Here is a 14878-nt window from a genome sequence, read left to right as displayed (position 1 = left end):
GCCAAACTTTATCTTTTTGTCTCCTCAAACTTTTTCAAGGAGAAAGGCATTAGTCACCTCATACTTGATAAGAGGAAACACATTAGTTGCCTCATCCTTTTAAGAGGAAACACATTATATTAGTCTCATCATGCTTGGTCAATGTGAAACACATTAGTTGCCTCATGCTTTAGAAGAGGAAACACATTGGTCTCATCATGCTTGGTCAATGTGAAACACATTAGTTGCCTCATCCTTTTAAGAGGAAACACCTTAGTCTCATCATGCTTGATCAATATGAAGCACGTTAGTTGCCTCATCCTTTTAAGAGGAAACACATTAGTATCATCATGCTTGGTCAATGTGAAACACATTAGTTGCCTCATGCTTTATAAAAGGAAACACATTGGTCTCATTATGCTTGGTCGATGTGAAACACATAAGTCTCATCATACTTTATAAGAGGCCACACATTAGTTGCCTCATCCCTTTAAGAGGAAACACATTAGTATCATCATGCTTGGTCAATGTGAAACACATTAGTCTCATCATGCTTGGTCAGTATGAAACACATTAGTTGCCTCATCCTTTTAAAAGGAAACACATTAGTCTCATCATGCTTGGTCAATATGTAACACATTAGTTGCCTCATCCTTTTAAGAGTAAATACATTAGTCTCATCATGCTTGATCAATGTGAAGCACATTAGTTGCCTCATCCTTTTAAGAGGAAATACATTAGTCTCATCATGCTTGATCAATGTGAAGCACATTAGTTGCCTCATCCTTTTAAGAGGAAACACATTAGTCTCATCATGCTTGGTCAATATGAAACACATTAGTTGCCTCATCCTTTTAAGAGGAAACACCTTAGTCTCATCATGCTTGATCAATATGAAGCACATTAGTTGCCTCATCCTTTTAAGAGGAAACACATTAGTCTCCTCATGCTTGGTCAATGTCAAACGCATAAGTCTCTTCATACTTTATAAGAGGAAACACATTAGTTTTCTCATCCTTTTAAGAGGAAACACATTTGTCTCATCATGCTTGGTCAATGTGAAACACATTAGTTGCCTCATGCTTTATGAGAGGAAACACATTAGTCCCATCATGCTTGGTCAATGTGAAACACATTAGTCTCATCATGCTTGGTCAATGTGAAACACATTAGTTGCCTCATGCTTTATAAGATGAAACACATTAGTCTCATCATGCTTGGTCAATGTGAAACACATAAGTCTCTTCATACTTTATAAAAGGAACCACATTAGTTGCCTCATGCTTTATAAGAGGAAACACATTAGTCTCATCATGCTTGGTAATGTGAAACACATTAGTTGCCTCATCCTTTTAAGAGGAAACACATTAGTCTCCTCATGCTTGGTCAATGTGAAACACATTAGTCTCCTCATACTTTATAAGAGGAACCACATTGTTCCCCCCATACTATATCAGGTGAAACATAAGTCTCCCCATACTTTGTCAATGGACACACATTAAACTGTAGCATGCAGGAGAAACAGTTGTGTATGTACGCTCAAGTCTAAAATAATTCAAAACTCAGTTTTCGTGGACGATCTGTTAAAAGGACAATGGTTATTTATCGAGAACGGTTGGTCGAAAGCATAGTGAGGTCTGGTAATGTAGAAACGCTAACTTCTCGAAGACAGCGTGGTTACACTATACATGTTCATGACATAGTTAAATCTTCAAGCGAGGCTCTGGTGGCATGACAAAGATCAAATTTCAAAGGAAGGTCTGGTTATATGAGGATAACATGATTTTTAAAGGAATACCAGATTACATGGCAAAGATCAAATCTTAAAATAAAGTCATGTTATTTGATAAAGGTCATTTAAGAAGGTTTACTTTATGACAAAGGTTAATTCTAGAGAAGGTATGGTCACACGACAATGGTTTGTTATCGAGGGAAGCATATTTAACTGTACTTGCCTTCGTCCAGTACATTTCGCCTCTACTGACGAAACAATATCAAACCAAACGACAAAAAATCTTAATAACCACGATTATATGTTTTGCCTCAGAAATCGAATTTTTATTGGTGCTTCGCTTGGTGAAATAACAAAGACGACATAACATTGATGCATTTTTTTTTTTAATTTAATTACTCAGGCATATACACATCGTTCGTGGGTTGTCTGGGAATGAGCTGCCCCAGCTACAACTCACTATACAATTTTTTCCTCATATTCCTTATTTCTTAAAATAATTCTTTTTTCATTTCATGTACATTTTTTTCGCACTCGTGTTACCACGGTCTTGTATTGAAAGCCGCCGCTTGTAATACAAAACACACTTTGACATTGTAATGCATTTTAATACAAACAATCCGTTATTTGCCTTTCTAATGTTTGTGACCTTTTCATGGCAACTGTCATATTGTGATTATATCGCGCATGTTGTTATAAGCGTCCCTAAGTATCGTGTTTTTATAAACATGTCTGTCTTCTTTTTCTTTATTTCATTATTCTTTTCTCTCGGGCACTGCATCATGTTCACGATTTATTTTGTAAAACAGGGGAAGCCAAGACAACCACAGAATGGTATAACCTTACAGACGTCGGTTTGAGGAGTGTTGCGGGGAGGGAAGGGTTCCAATGCTACCACAGAAAATGTGCAATAGCGATTCTGAGCCGTGACAACTGAAACCGTTCTGTGACGTGAAACACATATTTCAAATATTTCAAATGACAAGTGATAAACAAATGCCAATACTAGATTCTGGTGTGGCTGGTTCAAAGAGTTTGAGCTGTCAAAGACTCCGAAATCTGATTCCTTGCGCTATTGGTCTAATCAGAGCTCGGTACAACTGTGGGGCAACTTCAATCACGACCTGCACACTACCATCGAGACTAGTTTGGATTGTCGGTAATCCGAGGCTATCACTACAACGTACTAGGAAGTCATATATCATTAGGTTAAACACTCTGGAATTATACATACGCAGATCCGTGTGCACTGAGTGCCATGTTGTCTGGTAAAGATATGTATCAATATATTCTCGGGTTCCTGTTGTTTATAAAAACAACTTATTTTGGAATGCGGAAACTGATCCGCAGATTTCGACATCTTTGATAAACAAAATTTTGACAAACAGCGAAGAAACTCTATTTACTAATCATGTTTGGGTGTGATAAATAGAGGATATTACATGACTGTCCATGCTATAATGAATTTATTAAACGAGTTCAATACTTTGATATGACACGAGCGTTTAGGCGTTTAGTCAAATCAAATCATTGAACGAGTTTAAGAAATTCAATATGGCATGAACACGAATGTAAGATCCTTTAAAACACATGACATTCATAACATGAAAAAATGAAACACAATTATGTGTTATCAGCTGACTCTATATAGGTCAACACTGAAGTACACTAATCATGGTGTTGTCATTCGGCGCAGTGCTAGTACTTTTAGATTTTTTTCCTTCAAATAATGAAAAGCTGTAAATGTTATGAAAATAATATTGTCAAAATAAACATTTCAAATTCATTTATAGGCAAAAAACATGAAACTTTATCCGAAAAAAAATGCAATTACGATATAGATAGTAAAAGTAGTACCTTAGTGGCGTAGGAATATGTTCCCACTAGAACTGTCTTAATATGCAATAAGAGAAAAGGACGTTTAGCCAGGAGAGACCACACAATACCTGTCCGATTGTTGCTTACCAGGCACCCGAAAGGCCATCCGGCAAACTGGGCGCTTCCCTCAATTAGAATGAATACTATAGTGGCAGGCTACCCGGCTTACGACTTGACTCCATGAATCTAGCAGTCCCGGTGTTGACATTTCCCATTTGTCTCATTTACACAACACAGCACTATTTGAAGTGTCTTAATACAGTTTTCGTCTTTAAAACTAATAATCAACGTCATCTGGAATTAAGATTTATATTGACACAGCACAGCTTTGTTATAGCTTTAAGATAAATACATGCCGACTAGAAACATGCAATGCCGTCCATGTTTTAGCTAGTGTTATTATACGTTTATTACCAAACGCGCATGTTTCTTGTCTGTATTCGTTAATGGGACATATAAAAACTACATGTATTTGTTGTCAGATTAGTGAAAAATAATGTCAACCGCCGTAGTCAGAGCACAACGACCTTAAGTATTGCTGGTGTCGAGGTCATGAATCGCGAACTCGAGGACATGTGTTAGGTGGTTCTATCGGGGTGGGTTCCCCCCGTATGTACGACTCAAATGCATCACTTAAAGCAACCATTTGATTTAAGGTGTTAGAGTGGTCACGTGTAAAGTTTTACCCTGACGAATGTGATGCGTTGGTTAAGTTATAGTTGTGCACCAAAGGGTAAATATAAGGTCGATAACGGAAGTACTCCACATCAGATAGTAGTTTTAAACTGTCGTGGTGTGGCAGCAAGAGGCCTCCCAATGTTAACCCCACCAAAGGGTAAATATAAGGTCGATAACGGAAGTACTCCACATCAGATAGTAGTTTTAAACTGTCGTGGTGTGGCAGCAAGAGGCCTCCCAATGTTAACACCACCAAAGGGTAAATATAAGGTCGATAACGGAAGTACTCCACATCAGATAGTAGTTTTAAACTGTCGTGGTGTGGCAGCAAGAGGCCTCCCAATGTTAACACCACCAAAGGGTAAATATAAGGTCGATAACGGAAGTACTCCACATCAGATAGTAGTTTTAAACTGTCGTGGTGTGGCAGCAAGAGGCCTCCCAATGTTAACACCACCAAAGGGTAAATATAAGGTCGATAACGGAAGTACTCCACATCAGATAGTAGTTTTAAACTGTCGTGGTGTGGCAGCAAGAGGCCTCCCAATGTTAACACCACCAAAGGGTAAATATAAGGTCGATAACGGAAGTACTCCACATCAGATAGTAGTTTTAAACTGTCGTGGTGTGGCAGCAAGAGGCCTCCCAATGTTAACACCACCAAAGGGTAAATATAAGGTCGATAACGGAAGTACTCCACATCAGATAGTAGTTTTAAACTGTCGTGGTGTGGCAGCAAGAGGCCTCCCAATGTTAACACCACCAAAGGGTAAATATAAGGTCGATAACGGAAGTACTCCACATCAGATAGTAGTTTTAAACTGTCGTGGTGTGGCAGCAAGAGGCCTCCCAATGTTAACACCACCAAAGGGTAAATATAAGGTCGATAACGGAAGTACTCCACATCAGATAGTAGTTTTAAACTGTCGTGGTGTGGCAGCAAGAGGCCTCCCAATGTTAACACCACCAAAGGGTAAATATAAGGTCGATAACGGAAGTACTCCACATCAGATAGTAGTTTTAAACTGTCGTGGTGTGGCAGCAAGAGGCCTCCCAATGTTAACACCACCAAAGGGTAAATATAAGGTCGATAACGGAAGTACTCCACATCAGATAGTAGTTTTAAACTGTCGTGGTGTGGCAGCAAGAGGCCTCCCAATGTTAACACCACCAAAGGGTAAATATAAGGTCGATAACGGAAGTACTCCACATCAGATAGTAGTTTTAAACTGTCGTGATGTGGCAGCAAGAGGCCTCCCAATGTTAACACCACCAAACACATGTCAAACACTTTTAAAGTACTCTGATAGGTCAATTTAAAACGACATACAGAAAGCTGACTTGAGGTCACCACATCACAGACCTCTTGTAAGTATTGTTCTGAAAGCTTCGATAGTCTGAGTGTTTGGTGCTGCGTGGTTGAATGGTTCAAATGCCTGGTAGTACGTGGGAAAAGGAGTTCGGCTCTCTTTAAGTGTACCTGGTGCCCTTTTTATGTATGACGTCCTTGTTGATGACGACGAGGCCATATTGGATTGTGTGAAGCACCCATTGGAGGAAACATAAAGCTATGTTTCCTTTGCGATTATTGTTGTATTTTATAAAGCTCTGCCAGTAGTGTTATATGACTTGGAGTCAGACGATATGTATTGTAATGAAGGGTATAATAGCAGTATATGGGTATATATTCATTGATTAAGATATGGCCGCATGCCTTAGTCATTTCTAAAACATATCTTCATTCTGACAAATATGTAGAAATAAAGACTTTATCATTAGATTTCGGGAAAGTTTTTTGAATCCAAACCAGTATATGTTTTTCAGTGCCAAAGCAATGATACACGCACTTTTGAAGTTCGCGATTGTGATTCACCATATAGCATGGACGTGACAAGTTTGCCCTCTCAGCCGTTCATATATAAGTAAATTTGCTTCAAGAAATACCAAAAAAATCCTGTATAATTTCAATGTGTTATGGGTGGTATTTTTTAACAATCACTGATGCAATCATATTCCCTTAACGTGCGCATTTATTGTTTTTTGTTTACCGAAAACCTTTTGATCAAAACATTCAAATTATAATATGTCTTTGGCGCACAACCACAACTCGACCAATATGGTATTAATTTTTGTAGAAAAAAACGTCACGCTTAACTTAAGATAATTAATGTTTCAAATAGATGCTTCCATCTGTATTGGCCATAGTGATTATCTTATGTCACAAAGCTGTTGACTCCTCTGCTGGTCATAGTGATTATCTTATGTCACAAAGCTGTTGACTCCTCTGCTGGTCGTAGTGATTATCTTATGTCATAAAGCTGTTGATTCCTCTGCTGGTTAAAGTGATTATCTTATGTCACAAAGCTGTTGACTCCTCTGCTGGTTAAAGTGATTATCTTATGTCACAAAGCTGTTGATTCCTCTGCTGGTCATAGTGATTATCTTATGTCACAAAGCTGTTGACTCCTCTGCTGGTCATAGTGATTATCTTATGTCACACAGCTGTTGACTCCTCTGCTGGTCGTAGTGATTATCTTATGTCACAAAGCTGTTGATTCCTCTGCTGGTCATAGTGATTATCTTATGTCACAAAGCAGTTGACTCCTCTGCTTGTAATAGTGATTATCTTATATCACAAAGCTGTTGAATTTTCTGCTGGTCGTAGTGGTTATCTTATGTCACAAAGATGTTGACTCCTCTGCTGGTCATAGTGATTATCTTATGTCACAAAGCAGTTGACTCCTCTGCTTGTCATAGTGATTATCTTATATCACAAAGCTGTTGAATTTTCTGCTGGTCGTAGTGGTTATCTTATGTCACAAAGCTGTTGACTCCTCTGCTGGTCATAGTGATTATCTTATGTCATAAAGCTGTTGATTCCTCTGCTGGTTAAAGTGATTATCTAATGTCACAAAGCTGTTGACTCCTCTGCTTGTCATAGTGATTATCGTATATCACAAAGCTGTTGACTTCTCTGCTAGTCGTAGTGATTATCTTATGTCACAAAGCTGTTGACTCCTCTGCTGGTCAACCAGTTAACTAGGCTGGCCGTAACATTGCATAAAAGCGGAAATAGGAATTTGTAATATTTTATGCTTTTTACTTTAGACTTTACATTTTTACAATAACCTTGAAAATGTTTTTTTCCAGTATATAGTTATCACTTTTATTGGACAAGATGGAAGCGCGAAATCGTTTTTAATGTTTTACGGCAAATAACATAGGTCATAAGGAAGGTTGATCCCCATAAGTTAATTGAGTATATTACTTATAGAGAATATTGAAGGTATGACGGTTAAGGAACAGTTTCGCGTTACCTACATGATCTTTGACACGTTTTCTCTAACTTCTTAACCAGGAATTATGTAAAATTCCACTATGACGTTGTAAATGTAACAATTAATGTTCGTATCTATTTGAATAGAATAGGGGAAACTATGGTATACCAGGGATATCCTATAGAATTAGAGCAGTTTAAAAATTTGCTTAATTCCATGAGTAAGGCAACTGCCGACTGGTTTTTGTTCACCTGACTAAAATGGTATATGAATACTGTCATGTTACATACTGATGGCGCTATTTTCAGAATATCAGCCATATGGTACTGAAATCCGAACGTTTATTTTTATACACTCCTTAGTCAGGTTTTAGAAACCCAAGTTCCGGAACTGGGGGTCATTGAGTGCATCAGTGTGGGATGACTTATCCAACATCGGTGTTCAGACGGGACATATCTTACAAACGCAGATGATGGAAAATATTGCAAATGTTCTATTTTGTGTATGATGCACATATCTTTAGTATGTTACCTGTTTAGTATGTTACCTGTTTAGTATATTACCTGTTTAGTATATTACCTGTTTAGTATATTATCTGTTTAGTATATTACCTGTTTAGTATGTTACCTGTTTAGTATATAACCTGTTTAGTATGTTACCTGTTTATTATGTTACCTGTTAAGTGTATTACCTGTTTAGTATGTTACCTGTTTAGTATATAACCTGTTTAGTATGTTACCTGTTTATTATGCTACCTTTTTAATGTATTACCTGTTTAGTGTATAACCTGTTTAGTGTATTACCTGTTTAGTATGTTACCTGTTTAGTGTGTTACCTGTTTAGTATGTTACCTGTTTAGTGTATTACCTGTTTAGTGTATTACCTGTTTAGTATGTTACTTGTTTAGTATGTTACCTGTTTAGTATATTACCTGTTTGGTATATAACTTGTTTAGTATGTTACCTGTTTAGTGTATTACCTGTTTAGTATGTTACCTGTTTAGTGTGTTACCTGTTTAGTATGTTACCTGTTTAGTGTATTACCTGTTTAGTGTATTACCTGTTTAGTATGTTACCTATTTGGTATATTGCCTGCTCAATATGTTACCTGTTTGGTATATTACCTGTTTAGTATATTACCTGTTTGTATGTTACCTGTTTAGTATATGGCCTGTTTAGTATATGACCTGTTTAGTACGATGCTAATTTAGCTCCTTACGTATTGAGTGTGGTACATATTTAGCATGCATTTCATATTTTATACTATATTACCTGTGTAGTATGGTACTTGTTTAGTATCATGCTAAGTTAGATTCTTACAGATTGAGCATGGTACATTCTGAGTATATAACCTATTGAGTATACTTTTATTATATATTCAATATGAAACTTATTAAGTATGGACTATATATTCATCCTTAGACAGAATATTTAACTGTTCAAACATCGTAACATACGGTCGTGACAACCGTGTGTTATAGCGTTGGCAGCACATGTTGTAATGATTGTGTTTTATACTGTGGGTGTCAAGAGTTAAATTTCTTCTTATGTTGGAATCAATGACAACTAGATGTTGTGTGATGTACTAAAATGAACAATAATGACACATTTAAAGGTTTACATTTGGATATGCTTTTGTACATTAAAAATGTTGTGACTGACCATAATTTAACATCAAGTTACACGTAAAGTTGCTCCTCGAGTTCCACCATATAGATTTCCCGTTGTTCCAGGTATTACGAGCTGGTCTTGAAACAAGTTAAACATAAACTGTTTCGTAAATCATGTTGTCTCAAGGCCACCTCAATTCATCAACCCCTGAAACTCGAAAAAAGCAAGATACAATCTTAAAATGATATTTGTGTTAACAAGTATCTTTTCAAAAGTACAAACGCTGGGTTTCTCAAAATTTATTTTCAAATTGGTTCTGTCGTTCAATTAGATCTAGTAGTGTTCTTGTAACAAAGAAAATGAAATAATTGACAACAGATGAGTCCACAGAATCGTTATTACTAAGTGGCCATGTATATGTCGAGAGTGTGAGTATATTTATTTTTCAATCTTCACAAGGATGTCGTGGGTATATGAATAAAAAAATTCATTTACTTCACCTTGATGCAGGTTAAAATTTACCGATCACATGACGTATTCACGGTTTATAAGGGAAAACATGCCATGATACAGACTACACAAAGTCCGCACATTTCCGTACCAATTTGGGCTTTTTTATTGTATGTCTTGGCGTATAAATAAAATACAGGTATTTCTCTAAAAAAATATCTCTATTCATGAACACGTTATAACAATAATCTTTAAATGTTAAATATTAAAAGTGTTTTTTACAAGTTCTAGTTATAGCCTTGAGAGCAAAATGGGCTTTATAAGAATTAAAAAGAGAAGCGATGTACAGTTAGACCCTTCAATCTTCAGCAAGAATAACTTCAATATTTATTGTTGATATTTAACTGTCAGAGGTCATACCATTATAAGGGAATAGGGGAAAGAACTCGAGTGAAAGGTTTTGGGTTCGAACTTCGTGATATGAAACCTGGCAATTTATGTATGAAAATACTAATCGTCCTTGTCGTGGTTGGGGTGAACGTTTTTAATTTTTAGTTAAATTAAAATAACCAGTTTGGACATACGTTAAAGTCGCTATTACCCAAGGTTAAGTCACTAGAAATGCGTTAAAAATATCATTATTTTAGGAAGAAATATTGATAAAGTAAGTTCAACTGCAATATACCAATTTGTTTACTCTTGATTTACATTCGATTTATCACTGCTATCAGTAAGTAATATTTTATTAGATGAAACCAATACTTAAATATAAATGAACTCCACGTTAGAACTATGGTGGTACTGTACAACAGAAACGAAACCCAGGGACTGATTTTGTGTACAAACAAACAACCCTCCAATAAACCGCCTGCGTAGTAGTAGGCGGGAGTGTTCGTAGTCAATGGTCAATTTCCATCGGCAAGCTGCCAGAAATATGAACCAACAACGGAAGCTGGGTTTGATAAGGTATGAATGATGGCAAACTCGCTGAGTGCCTCTGATTTTGTATGATGCTGTGCCGAGCTTGATTTTCTGTTGTGAAATACATAGTATTTGTGACGTGGATTTCGGAATCCATCACGAGGCCTGGGATGCAAATAAAAGGCGAGAACCCTCAGACTGGACCAAATCATAAGTGATAACACTCTGAAACACGTGTTCGCTTTTAAGTACGTTAAGATACTTTCACCTGGATATTGAACAAAAGGTAAATATTAATTTCGGACTAAGTATTGAAAGCATTACTGAAAAAATACGTGTCTTTTATACATTTTTTTAAGTTAATGCAGGAGAAAATAAATTAATATCAGTAATATAATAGCAAAGAAATTAACGGTTTTTGGTTGTTTAAAATTTTAACCGATTTTACGCTATTAGGAATACCAATTTATACTTAATACAGAGAAAAGAAAGCGCATTTAGTTATGGATTCCTTAAGATAGATAATACCTTAGAATAATTAGAAGATGTTAACTATTGAATCAGCGGCCCTCACTAATTGATACTTAACTGACCGGGCACGCGTGTGACGTAACTGGAATGATTCATTAATGCATACGCTCTATCTACGTACGTGTTTGTGTATTTGTAGTGACCTGCACTGACCGCAGCCATGCTTGAGGCAGACGCAGAGAGAGGTCAGACCCTTGCTAAGGTAGGTCAGCATGTTTCGCTCTGTTTTGCGTAAATAAAATATCTACATGTAGGTTGAAACATTGTACGTAAATGCATGTTTTTGGCAAATACATGTTGTATGCGAATACTTGTACGTAAATACATGTTGTATGCGAATACTTGTACGTAAATACATGTTTTACTTGAATTCACGTTTTACATAACTAATGTTGTACCTAATTACGTTTTACGTAAAATGCGTGTTACGTAAAATACGCATTTTACGTAACTTTTGTTGTACGTATGTTTACGTAAATACACATTGTAAGTAAATGCATGTTTTTTCGTACCTTATATTGTACTAAATACATGTTAAATGTAAGTACACGTTGTATATCAATGAATGAAACAATGCATTTCATACGTGTGTATTAACATTATTATTATCATATTTCCCAATTATTTTTTTATTGAAAATGTATCATAATGGGTTTCACTTTCCTGTCATTATATTGCTTACTCTTTATTTTCCCTCTATAATGCGCTCATCGAAGCGTATCACATATCGAGTTTAATCATTAATATTTATGAAATGTAATTGATACCTTATGCTTTGATAGAAATCGACATCAATTTAGTATTGGATAGGTGTGTACCCATGTGAGAACAAGCATCCCTCATTTGGATAGTGACGTATTCAAAACATATTGTTTTGATTCATTTTGTGGATTCGCATGTTTGAAAACTTATTCCTTTGCCTTATATCGTCGATTCACATGGTTAGGTAGTTTTAAGTTCTGATTCAGCTATTAAATATTACGTATCTCAAGCATGTACAATCATGTAGTTTGATCGTTAAACTAAACGTTTAAGTGACGTTATTATTCTGAATACAAATAATTCTTTAACATATATCCGTTGTTCATCTGTGGTCGTAATAATTTACTTTTCAATTTTCACGACTTGGCTTATTTTGTGTAGCTAATGTTTATTTTATGTTTATGTTGAATTAAATCATTTTAAGTACAGTAGTGACACACTTAGAACAGATGTCTTGTTTAGGATTGGTTTGTGGGCTTCTTTATTCTTTACTTGATAACTGTGAAATAAATATAATGAAATGATAAAAATTATAAATGAAAAAAGATAAAAACTTTGATAGTTCATGGAACAGTGTTTTATTTCTTATTATTAAAAACAAAATTTGATATAAAAAAAAATAGAAATATATATAATTATGTTATATAATATTTGTTTTGTGTTTGTTTATATTTCGATTACATTTCTAGACTTGAGAACCTTGTTGACGAATACCAGGATGTTTATGTCCTTTTCAAACTAAATTGATATTCCTATTCTTCATTTTTCATATACGATCCACACTGCGTTAAGAATAGAGTGCAGTTTAAGACTATTACAAAACCTGAAGATAATTTGTAACATGCTAAAGATAAAAAATAGGTACAACCGATACTGAGATAAAGTTATCTACGAAATTAAAGTATGACTGAAAATCTAGAATTCTAATATTAGTATCGTTTTTTGTTTTTTTTGGAACAATCTTTCATACTTTTTAAAAATGTTTATTCTTTATCATAAAAAACCCTCATGCATGCGATTCCTTCAAATATAATAATACTATATTTATATTTTCATAGTTCTTTCAAAAAATATATTAAATTACTATAATTGTGTATACGAGCTGACTTAATAAGCATTTGTATTTGCTAAGTCGGGTTGTTATCAGCTAGAGCGGTTTAGCGCTCATTCCGAAACATCTTGACGTTTCTCAAATTTTAAAAATCCAATCACGTGTATGTTTAACGTTAATATTTTTAATAAATGATAATATTATGTTATACTAATAAATAGTTGTAGTATCTCTATTTTCTAATAAATGATAAAAAAAATGATATTACTATAATCAAACGATTAATTAATTCGTATGCGAATGTTAGAAATGATAGAACGTATTATTATAAAACATATTCCTGATAGAAAACATTAATTTACAAAATACATTTTATCTTTAAGAAATTTGTTTTCCACTACATATCATATTAATATGTAAATTGCACTTAATATAAATAAGAAGTGTTAAAATATTTCCGGATATTAATAAATGGTTTAAAAATTTCACAGGGTTGTCATATATAGTTTAAAAATATACGGATTGATGGGTTTCGAAACTCATAAACTGTTTAATATTTGGTTGTAAAGTTCCCACTAGATGGTTATTTTAGGGTTATTTTCTGACTTCCTGGTTCTCATTGGGTGGATTATCGTTCTGAATATTTATAATTGGGTCGTACTCTGACTGAATATTCATCATTGGTTCGTAAATCTTGATAAACATTTTTTCCGCGTAGGTAGAAAATCTCTAGATGCTTATTATTTGTTGTGGTAGATCTATGAAATATTATAAGAACCTATCTATTATGGAAGGTTATGAGGCATGGGGCAATTTTATTCGAGATGTAGAATATGTTTACATCCCTAGTTCAAACATAACACGATATCTTGTTCCGAGCCTATAACATGCACATTTGGCACTGATTTTGCAAATAGAACAATACATATAGATTGTTTTCTTAATAAGGTTTGTATTAACAAAGTTATTTGAAAACAGCGAAGAACAACTGGTATATTATTGACACAATAATGGAGATTTCCAAATGACCATGATGATACATGTGTATTTCTTTAACGTCAGTTACCGAATGTGTTTGCGGTATATATTCTTCCTTAATCAAATTGACATTTTAACGGAGTCAGATATCACTTCAATAACCTCACGGATCAACGATATGCCATTGGTTTTCAGAATGTCTTCCGACAAGATGCTGATTGTTTAAATTTTCAATATGTTTTTCTCGTTAAGTTAACATAAAGTTAAAACTTATTAAAGTGGTTTCGTATAAGATTTCATTTTGAAAAGCTTTTTTTGTGTGTAAAATACAATTTAGAAAAATGATTAGTATTAAATGTTTCGGCGCTTTACTTTTAGTTTGATATTATTTCTTAATATATTTTATGGGGTTTCAAAATCAGCTTATAAGAACTTTCGCAATAACTAATATTCCGATTAAAATGTATTATTGCTATATTTCTGTTTCAATAACAAGACATTCGGCTACTTGTATAGCATTAATTCAAGTTAAACTAAGAGCACCGCAGATTTTTTTCTCTCATCTTTATATGACAATAATAATGAAATCTATCTTTTCGATGTTGTACACGAATAAATCACAAATAAAGTGTAAGGTTGGTGAGATTTAGCACCAGGTTATACTACAAAACATTATCCCGAGGGTGAGATTTAGCACCAGGTTATACTACAAAACATTATCCAGAGGGTGAGATTTAGCACCAGGTTATACTACTAAACATTATCCCGAGGGTGAGATTTAGCACCAGGGTATACTACAAAACATTTTCCATAGGGTGAGATTTAGCACCAGGTTATACTACAAAACATTATCCCGAGGGTGAGATTTAGCACCAGGTTATACTACTAAACATTATCCCGAGGGTGAGATTTAGCACCAGGGTATACTACAAAACATTTTCCATAGGGTGAGATTTAGCACCAGGTTATACTACAAAACATTATCCCGAGGGTGAGATTTAGCACCAGGTTATACTACAAAACATTATCC

At 34.9% G+C, this 14878-nt stretch overlaps 1 protein-coding gene across 1 annotated transcript in view; it reads left to right on the top strand.

The window, feature by feature from the left end:
• The first annotated feature begins 10742 nt into the window (after positions 1-10742).
• LOC110456357 (putative amine oxidase [copper-containing]) overlaps positions 10743-14878 on the top strand; it is a 17382-nt gene continuing 13246 nt past the window's right edge. The window contains exons 1-2 of the mRNA XM_021507041.1: positions 10743-10812; positions 11197-11259. Coding sequence (XP_021362716.1) covers positions 11218-11259 — 42 coding nt within the window. The 5' untranslated portion in view covers positions 10743-10812; positions 11197-11217. The remainder of the gene's footprint in view (positions 10813-11196; positions 11260-14878) is intronic.

This window comes from Mizuhopecten yessoensis, unplaced genomic scaffold (genome assembly GCF_002113885.1).
Source record: "Mizuhopecten yessoensis strain PY_sf001 unplaced genomic scaffold, ASM211388v2 scaffold8713, whole genome shotgun sequence".
Classification (NCBI taxonomy): Eukaryota; Metazoa; Mollusca; class Bivalvia; order Pectinida; family Pectinidae; genus Mizuhopecten; species Mizuhopecten yessoensis.
The sequence above is the reverse complement of the archived record's forward strand: the minus strand, read 5'-3'. Positions and strand labels throughout refer to the sequence as shown.